General features: G+C 37.9%; 1 protein-coding gene across 1 annotated transcript in view; it reads right to left on the minus strand.

Moving 5' to 3' along the window:
* The window catches only part of olfm3a (olfactomedin 3a), a 35,446-nt gene extending 27,396 nt beyond the window's left edge, over positions 1–8,050 (minus strand). The window contains exon 1 of the mRNA XM_004080929.5: positions 7,700–8,050. Within this exon, the coding sequence (XP_004080977.1) occupies positions 7,700–7,768 (69 nt within the window). The 5' untranslated portion in view covers positions 7,769–8,050. The remainder of the gene's footprint in view (positions 1–7,699) is intronic.
* Between the last annotated feature and the right edge of the window lie 5,809 nt (positions 8,051–13,859).

Below are 13,859 nucleotides of genomic sequence, written 5' to 3' on the forward strand. Positions count from 1 at the left end.
GGTAAAGTGCCTAGGATAGCACAAGGGTTACAGGAGGTCATGAAAATGGAATGTGCGATTGTTGAGCCTGTGGTAAGTGCCTCTTGAAGTATTCGTAAGGATAATGTAAGTTGCACGCATTTATCACTTATGACGGTGATGCTGTCATACAATTCCCTTGCGCCACACACTAGTCATTGGTAAGGTGCACAAACAGGCTCCTTACCTTACCGTTCACTATAAGTTCCCAAAGGTTGTTCACACAAACTACCCTTTGATTGTCTATCCAAAAGACCCAAAAGAAGTGGACACATCACTTGAAACTGCCCTAGCGGGCCCCTTGTGCAAGGGTCAAAGCATTGAAGACAATAAAAATCAAAACGACATGCCTGTGTCTCGCCTACTTCACCCTTACGGGTTATATAAGTGTTCACTATGACCTGTCACCTGCAGCATGCCTGTAGAAAAAAAAGTGCATGGTCATTTTCAGACCTTGTTATTTCTACATGTTCTGTACAGATTTGGCCATTTTTCCCCCTTACTCACCCATAAGGGCAGTTTCTCTTCCATCCAATGGAGTATTAAAAAAGCAGTAAAGCATGCAAATTTATTGCAGCACTACAATAAAGGTTTGTTTAAGACTAAATGAACCTACAACATTTCTTGAAAACATAAAAAAGTTTGCACAAACACAAGTTGTGCGATCATGATATCTACTGATTTACAACCTTACTAAGAAAACGGGGAGCTGGGAGCAATATAACTGCCTTTCCTGCGGCAAACACAGTCATCAAGATTCAAACAAACCCTTTCTATCTGCTGTTATTCCGTCTGTCCATTATTATGAAGAACTGGAACCTTTTTTATAAGATTAGGTTAAAAAATTAGTAGTTAGGGTTTAAAAATGTACAGGGTTTGTGTACGCTTTACAAGAACAACTTTCTACACAAAAAAACAGGCCATAAGTTGTCAAATTTCACAATTGCTACCCTGAGAAATTCACAGTTAAAGTTCTTTTGTGTTCACTGGAAAAGAATAGGATCCTTGACAAGTTGATTACATTTCATTATTACCCAGAAATGGAAATACTTGGAGTTCTGTTAATGCAGTAAAATGATGGAAAGCAAGAAAATGCTCATCTCCAGTCAGCCCTATTCACCTCATCAGGTGATGTGTGTCCGATATTGAAACCACTTGTGCTGTAATTACAGTAATCATAATGGGGAAGAGTGAGAAGGAGAGGCATAACTTTGCCCCTGGTAATTTCAACATCATGTCTGGTTTCTCGTAATTATGCTAAGACATTATTTAACAAGCAGACTATCGTCAGGGGAGAACAATAGGACTCAAACGATGGAAAGTTGTTTCAAAGCTGTTAAATCTAAGGAAGCAGAGTTTTATTTACATTCACTGTAGACATACTTCCATCAGTGTGTTATGCAAGTTTTTCAAATGAAAATGGTCGAGGTATTGACTTTTCTGAACACTTAGGTCTACTTTTTGATGCAGAGTTGCTGACAGTTTGGCTCTTTTCCTAACCACCTATTTTTTTATTTAGTCTCTACAAAAAATATGTGGTTAGTAAAATAAAAACAATTTGTTTGTTATGTGCTACGCTGGAATCGTTACCCATGTTAGCATATTTGCAATACTGATAACCTTGTTCGCAAATTTGCTTCGATATGAGTAAACACAACCAAAAAATAAACCATATATAAGATGATCCCTGTTTTATTACACAACTCAAGTTAAGTAAAATAATTTATACGTTGCTGTTCATATATGTGCGTCTTAACACAAGTATCTTTTTTTTTTCATGCCGCCTTCAGCAAATTTCATTGATATCCACCAAACACTTAGATTAACCCCTTCTTAAAGATAAAGGTGAAAATATTTTGCAAAAAACAGAAAATACCATACTAATGCCAACATTTTTCCCGTTTCTAACATTTTTTTTAGCCCTGATCATACTTTATTGCTTATTTTTAAATTTTTTACTTTTAATTTGTGATCAAAGTCTTATCAAGCATGTACATCTCTCCAACTGAAGCCAAACACGGTGTAAGCTGGTAAAGCCGGTCCATGGTTTATCAAACATGGACGTAGTGTTTGGGTACACTTGATGCCTGCCACCTACTCACTGTGGCTTAGAAAGAGTGCAAGTGCCTACACAGAGCTCCATCCCACTGCTGCTGCAACTGCATCCTCAAGAGAGAATGCACAGACTTTACACGGAAGCTCTACGCTTTCTGAAGTATCACAAAATTCATGGAATTTACTCATTTGAATGATATTTAACTACAAAAAGTATTAGTAAACAAAGAGATTCATGTCAATCTCTCATAAATAAACCTCTTAGAGGATCCCCTTTTGGAATCTTATTGTATTCAATAATTAAGGAAAACAAAATGTGTTTTGCTAATTTTCTTTTTTGTTTGTTTTTGCAAAATTTTTGTATAGTTTTCGTTTTAGTTTTTTGTGTGTTTTTCATAGTACTTTTTAAATATATTTTTGTGCAAATTTTTTGTGTGTTTTCGTGCTAATTTTATTAAAATATTTTTGTGGTAATTTTTCCATGTGTGTTTTTCATGCTAATGTCTTTGTATATTTCATATTAGTTTTTTGTGTGTGTTTTTCAAGATTATGTTATTTTGTGTTTTTCATGCAAAATAAAAAAAAAAATTCATGCTAAATGTTTTGTATTTGATTTTCATGCCAAGTCTTTGTGTGTTTTTCGTTTTCATTTTTAAAAAATATTCTTCGTGCTAATTTTTTGAGTGTGTTTTTTGGTCACATTTTTTTAGAACTGCAAAAGCAATGAACAAAAAACAGGCTGGATATCATCTAGACCCCACAAGACAGTGCTCTGAACCTCATTTCTTTAATGATTTGTGATCTTCACTGGTGTCCATGGATTACATGAAATCCTCTTCATCTTTACCCACCTTTGTCATGTTAGGTAGAACACGTCAATGTAAGGGTGGAGTAATAGGATAACAAAAAGGGATACCGCTTCCATATTTTTTCCATACAAATATGCTCCCATTGTGAGACCCTTATCTCATTAGCATGTTACAAGGTTTCATTGAAAAACACATATTACATGATTCATTTTTTCTGCCTTGTAGTTCATCATAATTCCACTAGGGGCAGTAGAATAACTTTTCCTGGTCATTTCAAAATGTCTGCCTCCATGAAATCTTAAAAACGATTTTTGAAGTTTTGCTAATTTAAAAAAAAAGTTATGGTGAGAATAACTCATCTATAATTATTCATATTTTCAAAATGACTACTTGCTGTACTGAAAATATGCAAAATGTGTTGATAATTTAATAATACAATTGCACTGTGTTAAAAGTGTGATGATTACATTTGAGAAAGTGGCTGAAAGAGTTTTTTTTCTGTAAACACTTAATACCTTTAACATTGTTGTGAGCAAAACCGTTCCAAATAACCCAACGTATCACAACTGATATTATCTATATTTCATTAAAAGATGATATTGCAATCCTTTATGGAGGATTTCATCACAGGGATAAAAAAACATTTGCATTTTTGTCATTTTTTGATATAGTGGTCCATCATAGCAAGTGCTTCAGTTTAGTAATTTAGAAGAATTTTAAAGAAAGTTTTAAAACATTACACTACACCACACTAAACTACACAAAAAATACATCAATAAGTAGAATCCCTGCAAGACTTTGGCACCTTTACAGGTCAAAGGGCAAACATGGGAGTAGCATTTAATTACTATGGTTAGCTAAAACACATACAACCACAAACCAGTCTGCAATAGGCTTGTGTGGGCTTCAAAAGAAGAAAAGGCTTTTTAGGAGGAAAAACTGTTGCCTTGTCTGTATACTACAATCAACACCAGAGTTAAGTTGGGCTTTAGAGAATTTTACGCCATAGTTTCCTATGTTAATTGTTCATCGTGATCCTTCGAAAGGTCAAAGTTCTGCTGAATGTTGACCTTGCAAAGGTAGGTAGTGTTGGCTAGGGAAAAGGAGCTGCAAAGTCATATTCATGTTCTCCGCAGAAAAGTATTCCAGCTGTTTTTATTTTTTTCTTCGAATGCTTTGTGTAAAAAGCAATTTTGCTAGCTCAATGCCTGCCAGCTCTGAGAAAGGAACCACTTCAGAAGAAAAACAAATGTTTGCAAGTCAGAAACGGTCCAAGACAAATTAAAGATTTGCATGCAGTCCGCTCCTTTTTTCTTTCTTTCATAAAAGCTTTAAAAAAAAGGGATAAAAATGGAATTCTGCTCTCTTGTGCTCTCTTAAGAGAAGGACAAGTGTTTGCTACCTGCACGGAAACCATTTGGAACAAAATAACAGGCAGCAAATGACTTTTAGTCACTTTATATCTCATGTCCTTTGGAGATACGGACACTCCCGGCATTTTAACATGTGTCATATGTGCAGTCTTGAAAACACGTATAGCCCATGGCGTTCACACGGGACCAGCATGGAGACGCTTCTCCATCTTTTTCTTATTCTACTGTTTACTAGCGCATGTCCACTACAGTTGGAAGAGGCTTGGTGCGAAATGTCAAAGTGGTGTAAATCTTGTACATACATGAAAGACTTGGTATCATATAATAGCGGACAGGTACAAACCACAGTTATTAGTTTCTCCTCCATGATTAATTTTTTTACGGTTGGCCATTTCTGTGAATTAAAAGGGACGCCATCCATCTGTCACCACCAAATCCAAGTCTCTGATTGGTCAAAGTTCAACCTGGTTAACTTTCAACATGCATTGAAACGCTGTGCGTTTGGTATTCAGACCTCAAAAAATGGTCATAAAAACTTGTGTAGGTACGCAATAATGTGAGAGTTTTGAACGTAGGAGCCCAAAAAGTGAATTTAGATGAACTTTTCACAGGAAGTTCATTGGTAAAGGTTCAACCTGGTTTTAACTGGCAATGCACACTCTATGGCCGCGCATTTTGTACTTAAAGCCCGAAAATGGTCATAGAAACTTGTGTAGCATGTCAGTGCGAGATTCATGAACGTTGAAATCCAAAACCTGCCTTTACATGGACCTTTCACTGGAGGTGGTGGCTTAATACGTGCTTTGCAGAGAGTGGCGTGAATGTAGCTTAACACGTGCCTTCCCGTCAACGTTGACTCCTTTTCTGGGGGTTAAGCGTTGCTGAGGAATGAGCGTGAAGGCGAAGGGATGAGTGTTGACAAAGACATATCTGTTCAACGTTCACATAAATAAAACCAATCTTAAAAAAGGCTTTTTCTTGCACAAATTGCTGCCATTTCTTTGTGTGTGTGTGACTGCTAAGGAAAAGGCTGCTGAATCTTAAACAGGCAGTCGTTCCTCCAGTCTGACGCCAGGCTCCCCAAGTCTATTAAGATTGTTCTTTTACTTCAATCAATATGTATTCCAGGTGCAGAATATTATGTGTAATAATAAAACACAAATTCCAGTCATAATTTTAATCATGATCAGAGTAACACGGCGCCTCTGGCAGCCGGTGTGTAATTACCCGGCTGGAACAGACCATAAGGGAAAACCGCACAATGTAAATATTTCACTTTCTCACAAAGGCTCTTTGGGGATCGGTTATGTACACCGCAGAGGTAATAGCTGCCAAACTACATCATGTCTCAGCATGGCAAAGGAAAAAATCCATGCTATTAGCCTCGGCTTTGACTACTTCATCCAGGATCTGGGTTTTAAAAGGTTATCTTGAAGTTGCCACACTGGACCTGTGGGTGGATTGCGGGCGCTTTGCAGGGGCCGGCAGAATCACATAAATTTAAATGTCAGGGGGGGTTAATGACTGCAACCCTGAACAAAGCCTCCCAAACAAGGTCTGACAGCCCGGAGTGACAGCTTCATCATTTCCAGCTCAGAGTAATACCATGAAAGGTTTCTGGGTTTCCATATCATTAAAAAAACAAAACAAAACACCAAACGCCATCAAACAATCGGAATGCAGGCCTTGACGGACATGCTTGTGTTTTTTGACCGCAAAGTTTGTGTTTTTAATGTTTTGATTTAACATTTAGTCCCTGGGAGAGGAATGTTGTTGTCTCTAATGCAAAAAAATGCATGAATTTATTTTAATTTTTGAATACAAACAGACAGATATTCCCAAATTATAGCATATGATGCATAAAATGCAAGTCATGCATGTGAAAAAGGACATAAATCCTTAAAAAAATGAAAGTTTAAGTACTAAAACATAGTTAGGTTTAAAGTAATTAACTTAATAGATTAATCAATTTATATTCCTACGACCCAACCAGATGAATCTTTCTGCAGCAGGTCGTTAATCAAATTGACCCATACTGTTAGAAAATTGCTTATAAATGAAATTAATTATTTCAATATCGGAAAATACCATTTGGATTTAGATTTGAGATTTGTAGATTTATTTTACCAAAAGGCAAAAACGACCACCACAGTGAACAACAGGCATGTGATGGCAACAAAAGTTGATCAAGCCATAATTTCCAGTCCAATGTGTGAATTTAGCAAAGACACGTGACCATACACTGAGGTAGAATGTTCTCATAATGTTCCCTTTGGATTATTTTAATGTAGAAAAACAACAGTAGTCTGAACTTTATGAATCTAACATGTTGATGGATTTGACTTTAATTCATTTACTTGCTTGTTTTACACAAATTTAATTTACACTTGATTATCTGGCAAGAAATACAAGGAATCTGAAAAACTTTACCTGCACTGTTCAGTATCCAGATGTTTATCTCTAAGTCACACTGGTTGAATTTTTGGCTCAAGATCGATTTTAGGTCAGCGAAACAGATCGTTCAGTATGAACCAATATTGACTATGAATCGTATCGTCAAACACAAATTATGATATGAATCCAGTCGTTGTGAAAAGGAGTCGTTACATCCCTTCATTGTGTGCATCCTGCAGCAACGCTCCTCAGAGCTGCTTAGACGATGAGTGTTTCAGCACCAGAGAGTGGACAGCTCCCCAGCATAACTGCATGAGGAAGACAGTGCAGCTCCCTCAGCCTCCTTATTTCTCTGTCAGTCAAAGGCGATGAGGGTTTGTCATGTGAGGCTGTTGCCCTCAGAGCAGCTCAAGGTTAAGGATGAAAACCAGACGGAAATGAATCCGGAATGCTTTAAAAGTTTTGCTAAAAATACCACGGCTGCACAAGAACTTTAGGCGGTCCACAAGTGGATGTCAGATGTCGTTCACGTTCCCTTGAGGGGTCGCCCGGCGAACCAGCTTTCACCAGGTCGCACAGTTGGTTCGGCAGACATTTGTATGCCCTTCCTGACACAACCCTGCATGTTATCCGGGCTGGGGACGGGCACAGGGGAAATCCATGCCTTCAAAATGAGTTAAAAAATCTATGGCACAGAGAACTAAACACACCTTTGAGTCCTTTTTTAGTGGGGTTTTTTTTGTCATATAAAAAAACCTGCAGTACCTGCACACCATCTGCAAAGACCATGTTTTAAATGTGGGGTGGTTCCACCCCATCTTTACCAAGGAGCGTCGCATCTCTGCTGTTGTGCAGATTAAACATTCTTTATCATCAAAGTGTCATTTGAAAGCCTTTTCTTTACATGTGAATGACTGAAATGCCTGTTAGACTTTTAAGTTAAGCACATATAAAAGTTGCCATAATCCCCAACAAACCCGCCGTTCTCCATCACCTGCGCTTTTCTCCAAAACCCCACAGGAAACAAACAGGTGGGAAAAAAAAACTCACCATGGACGGACATAATCCGAAGATGGTGAGAGACAGCACCGGGTACAACAGGCTGGAAGGGACCCGCATGCTGGCGGGCTCACTTTTCTTCCACAAAGTGCGGTTTTCGTGTGGCTCGCTGGATGTTCCGCTCTCACGGCGTGACGCCTCCTCGCGTGGATCCGCAGAGAGAGCGCTCTGACGGCGGCATCACCGCTCCACGGCGCGCCGACTGTGAGGGCAGTGCGGAGGAAGGAGGGGGGCGATAAAAAAAAAGAAAAGTTATGAAGGGAGGACAAATATTTAAATATTTTCAATTCAGTGAGACTGCAGGGGGAGGCGGAACCAAGGCTGTGACATCATTCAGTGGTTATCTCCATCCAGTCTGATGCTCTTTTGTTTAGAAAACCAAGGAGGTAAAGGGAGCACTGGGCATGACAATGAAAAATAATATTCCCCGAAATTCTTAATGTGGTGATACATACTGATAACAAATAAGCAGTTTGTGTTCACTAATTAGCATTTTGCTGTACAAATTATTATTGTATTTTGTGGCCACAAATTAATGAATTTAGAATAGTTTAAAAATTGTTGGTGCTCATTTGTGCCCTTACAAAGCTAAACGATTTGTGTTCAAAATACTTACTATTGATTGAACTTATTTTTATTTATTTATTTTTAAGGTTTAAAAGATTTTTTTATCAACTCCTTCAACTAATTTGTGGTTCTAATCTGCATGCAAAAAATAACAATTTGCGTGCACAAAATGCTAATGTGCATGATACACAACATGCTAATATGAGTGAAAAAACATATTAATTTGCATCCACAACATGCCAATTGTGTGGGAAAAAATGCTAATTTGCATGCACAAAATCCTAATTTGCATGCACAACATGCCAAATATGTGTGAAACAAAATACTAATTTGCATGTACAAAATGCTCATTTGTATTACAAGATACTTATTTGCATGCAAAACATTGTAATTTGTGTGAAAAAACTACTAATTTGCATCCACAACATGCCAATTTGTGTGGGAAAAAATACTAATTTGCATGCACAAAATACCAAATTGCAAGCACAACATGCTAATTTGTGTGCACAGAATGCTAAATTGTTGCCACAAAATACCAATTTGTGCACGCAAAATACTCATGTGTGCACACAACATGCCAATTTGTTCACACAAAGCATAGATTTTTGATCACAAATTCTAATTTGTGCCTAAAAACCACAAATTCTTACTGTAGCCCACTGCCACATTTTGGCCACGAATATTAATTAGAGGGCACAATTGTTTTAGTCTTTTTTTAATTTTATGACCAGGACTCTGTACGAAAGTGATGTTGAATTGAAAGTGCATGAAAAAGAAAAAGGAAATGCTTTTGTGGTTTCCAAAAATAAGACACAAATAGTATTTATTGTTTGATAAAAAAAAAAAAAAAACTCAAAAATGCGCAACATGCATGAGAGGCTGGAGGCTCTTTTCTGGACAAAGTGTCCCATTTATCTGCTGAAAGAATCCTTTCATTTCCACAGAATGATTGCATTGTTCTGGCATATTGATCAGGACCTACAAAAATGTGTGTAATTTGACTGGACAGCCTGATACAAGAGTCAGAAACTGAATGAAATCAGTCCATCAGTCGATCAATCATGACAGGTGATTAAAACCTTGGGATTTGCTTTGGTCCTGTTGATTTCAGCGTGCAGCTCCTGTCACTCGCTTTCATCCATTATCCTGAGATCTTTGGATTTCCCTGTCCTCATCAATGCCATGTGTTTTATTCACTGGTGTGGTAATTACAGAGAGTAATGCTATTGAAGAGGTGATCGGTCCTCCATAACTAAATTTATCATGTTTGTGATTGAACGAATTCTATTAAAAAACAAATACATGAAAGAAAGGTTTTGTTTCTAAGAGACGGAACCGGGCGCCTCTGTGGTAGATCTGTGCGAACGATTTCCAATCTGCAAGATTGTGATGAAGATTTGCTCAAAGCCAGTGCAGATCAAGACTCCCAGCAACACACATCTGTTGAAGACATGGAGGGCATTTGGTTAAAACTACTTCTTTCAGAACATGCAGGAAGGTTGGTAATAAAAATACAATCAATCCTCTTAGAAGAGGTAACAGAGCAGAAACACATCACTTCAATGGGTTTAAAAACTATTTTTTATCGAAATATTGTCTGAAAATTCTTTCACTTTATCATTTATTATACATATATTTTAAAAAATAGAGAACAGATAGTATAGAAAATGTATATGAGTTAAATAAAACAGATTTTTAATCAGCTAAGCCATTGTATCCATACAATTGATGCCTCATTAATGATGATAAGTGATGCATTAGTTACCAAAAATGTTCAGTTCCCTCAAGTTCTACAAAAAAAACAAAACATGTCACATCTGCTTATTATGTGTCCAGGTTTAGGGAGGTACAATCATCAAACCTGTCACCTAATATGAGTAAAATAAACCCTCTGGTACTGCTTTGTAAAAAAGGCCCAAAGATTGATTTAACCCTAGAGGAACAATGGGTCACATTTCTAAAATGCATTTAGAAATTGTGAAATATGATTTTTTTTTTCCATCCCATCTATTTCCTTCCAAAAAGCAGAAGTAGAAGAATCCCAACCCAAGCATGATTACATCTAACAATGGTTAAATATGAATATTTTTGTCATTGTATTTTTGTATTTTTAAAGACCCACTTTATAGAAAATTGTGTTTTGGGCATTTTTCTGATGACCATAAACTCCCTGCTGCGCTCCATTCTGATGCATCCACTTATAGACAAATAGATCCACAAACATCTTTGTTTTCCTCGTCTGAGCTGCTTTCTGACTCAAAACTGCACGGCTGGATAGCTCCAACATTGCTCATCATTTTCGTAGCACCAGCAATGTTAGGTTGAGGTTGTGAGGGGCTGTAAGCCAGCAGGAAGGAGTGTAAACAGAGAGCTCTCACCAATGATCCCACCCACAAACCAATGGTGAATTTCTAACCCTTGTGCTATCCTAGGCACTTTAACAGGGTCATCTGGACCCCATAGGATAGCTAAAGGGCTAATGAAATACTGCAACTCTTAATTATGATTATACCGTTTTTTAGGACACAGTTTCTTTATTCCTTGTGCTATCCTAGGCACCTTAACATTGGGAGTTGGGTCATCTAGACCCACTAGACAGTGCGCTGAACTTTTTCCTTCAGTGATTTGTGAACCTCACTGGTGTCCATGGATTACATGAAATATTTCCACCTTTGTCATGGTAGGGAGAACACGTCAATGTAAGGGTGGGGTCATCAAAGATAGCACAAGGGTTAAAGACAACTGGAAACACTTTTACAATGGATCAAAGTGGGTCTTTAGGGTCACTTTAAAAAAGAAAACAGAGTTGAAAAAGACACAACTGAGTGTAGAAGTTGAACATTAGTTTGCAGGACAAAAAAATGCAGCATGTTTTTGTGAACCTTTTTGTAGCATTTTTTTAATCAACATTCACTTTTATTTTCTATCTGAACATCCATCTTTAGAAAGAGCTGACTGATATCCAATACTGCTGAATGACAATACTTATTCTGACTCCCGAAATACACATTCCTGCTAATTTACTTCTGAGTTGTGGGCAGGACTGAGACAGAGCAACCACGCCCCACTTCCCGTCATCCCATTGTTTATTTGTTCTGCCGATGGCTTACAGCCCCCCTCATAGCCCCAAACTAACATCAGCGGTGAAACAAAAATGGCGAGCAATGGTGGAGCTATCCAGCTGTACCACAACAGCCTTTTTTTGTCTGCCCCTGATTCACAACTGAATAACAAAATAATGAGAAAAGCTATTTTGAGGATAATGTTCTTTATATATATTCTCCATCATGAGAAAGATGCCACAAGAACATGTTAAAAACACCCAAAACACAATTATTCATCAGAATGGGTCTGTAATATGCCTTTAATACAAAATCAAAAGGTGAAAATTTGAGTTTTACGGAACTGAAAATGTAAGATTTTCTGTATTTTTTGTGATACTGAAACTTTTCTACATTTGAACAAAACTATCCATGATGCATTGTGCTTCTGGATTGAAGTAGAGTTTGTATCATGTAGCAAAGGGCTAAAAAGATGTATTCTCCTGGAGCCAGCTTTCACTTTCCAAAGACTGTTTTTGTTTTTCCTCCAACTTTCCCGCAGTTAACTAATGGGAGGGATCTTGAGGAAGCGAAGCCGATTTGAGTGAGAAAGAAAAAAAGGCCTGGCAACAATAAAAGCAGCTGAGGGAGTCTGCTTTTTTATGACTCTCATCCAGAGCTGGAGCTGAGGGGCTTTTATTTACAAGGTTGGACAGCTGGTTTCGCCACAGCTCTGTGGTTACGTTTATACACTTTCATGAATATCTCATGCCTGAGTTACATATGAAACTATTCATCAGTGGAACAGCAGCAGAGAAATGAGATGCTAGTGCAGACCACTGTGACGATGCACCATCTGAAAAGCAGCAGCACATCATCAGTAGACTCTTCGGCAGGAGTTATGGCCACCTGACTTACTGCTGCTTTGATTGTTTTCAACTTTTTTTGTCTGATGATTATTTGCTTTTTCGTTGTTGAACACAACAGCAGGAAAATTGTCTTCTATGGTCAGATGTGTCCACTTTTCCAGTTGCTTTTAAGAAAAAAATATCCACTAAAATGTCTAGTTTTTTTTTAAAAACAGAGCTGTTTTCAGCTAAAGAGGCTCCATCTGTGTTTGCGATGTTATTGGAATGCATCAGTGCCTACAGTACGGCTGACTTGAATGTGGATGAAGGGAGCATTGATTTAAAGGCAAATGCTAAAAGCTATTTATAATACCATAAAGTGTTTGGCATGGGGATCATTTTTATTTCAGCACGACAAGCTAGATGTCTCTCAGAACAGTCTATAACAAAAGAGCTCAATAGATGGACTGTATTGATGATCGTTCACTCTTTTACATTGTCTGGGTATTTTAAGACATCCAGTGGGGCAAGAAAGTATTTGGTCAGCCACCAACTGTGCAAGTTCTCCCACTTAAAGGCCTGTAATTTTCATCAAACGTATACCTCAACCATGAGAGACAGAATGAGAAAGAAAATCCCTTTGTCTTATTTTCAAAGCATTTATTTGTAAATAATGGTGGAAAATAAATATTTGATCAATAACAAAAGTTTAACTCAGAACTTTGTCATATACCCTTTGTTGGCAATGACAGAAGTCAAACGTTTTCTGTAAGTCTTCACAAGGTTTTCACAAACTGTTACTGGTATTTTGGCCCATTCCTCCATGCAGATCTCCTCTAGAGCAGTGATGTTTTGGGGCTGTCGCTTAACACAGACTTTCAACTCCCTCCAAAGATTTTCTATGGGGTTGAGATCTGGAGACTGGCTAGGCAACTCGAGGACTTTGAAATGCTTCTTAGAAAACACTCCTTCATTACCCGGGCAGAGTGTTTGGGATCGTTGTCACGCTGAAAGACCCAGACACATATCATCAGCAAAGGCATTCAAGATGAAACGTGGATAGGTCTTGAGTTTTGAGTGAAAACCTGATGACACATAGCCCCATTCATTCTTTCCTTAACGCGGGTCAGTCTTTCAGGTCCCTATGCTGAAAAACAGCCCCAAATCATGATGTTTCCTCCTCCGTGCTTTAGATTATGGTATGGTGTTCTTTTGAAGCAACTCAGCATTCTTTCTCCTCGAATAACCACGAGTATAGTTTTTAACCAAAAAGTTCTATTTTGGTTTCATCTGACCATAGGACATTCCTTAATAGAAAATAGGAAATCCATCAAATAAATGTTTCAGATGTTTGATAAACATGTTCTTGATAATCCTAATTTTAGAGTGTTGTTGACCTTTCGGCATATCCCGTCAGGGGTCGCCACATCACAGGTGGTTTGGCCGAGTTTTTTTTTTGTACGCCAGTTGCCCTTCCTGACTTGATCCTGTATTTTATCCAGTCTGGGGACCTGGAGATGTGGCTACATAGTTAATGACTGAGAAATAGCTGTCAGATTTTGGTGGGTACTTCCTACTTGAATCGAGACAAGAGCTCTCAGTCCAGTTCTCATATGCAGCTAAAGTTTTGAAATTTTTCAAGTGCCAGTGTTTTTGTCTGGCTAACTCTTTGGCTCATTTTGTCAAAGTTCTTCT

Source organism: Oryzias latipes, chromosome 20 (assembly GCF_053564925.1).
Source record: "Oryzias latipes strain Hd-rR chromosome 20, Olatipes_Hd-rR_3.1".
Lineage (NCBI taxonomy): Eukaryota > Metazoa > Chordata > Actinopteri > Beloniformes > Adrianichthyidae > Oryzias > Oryzias latipes.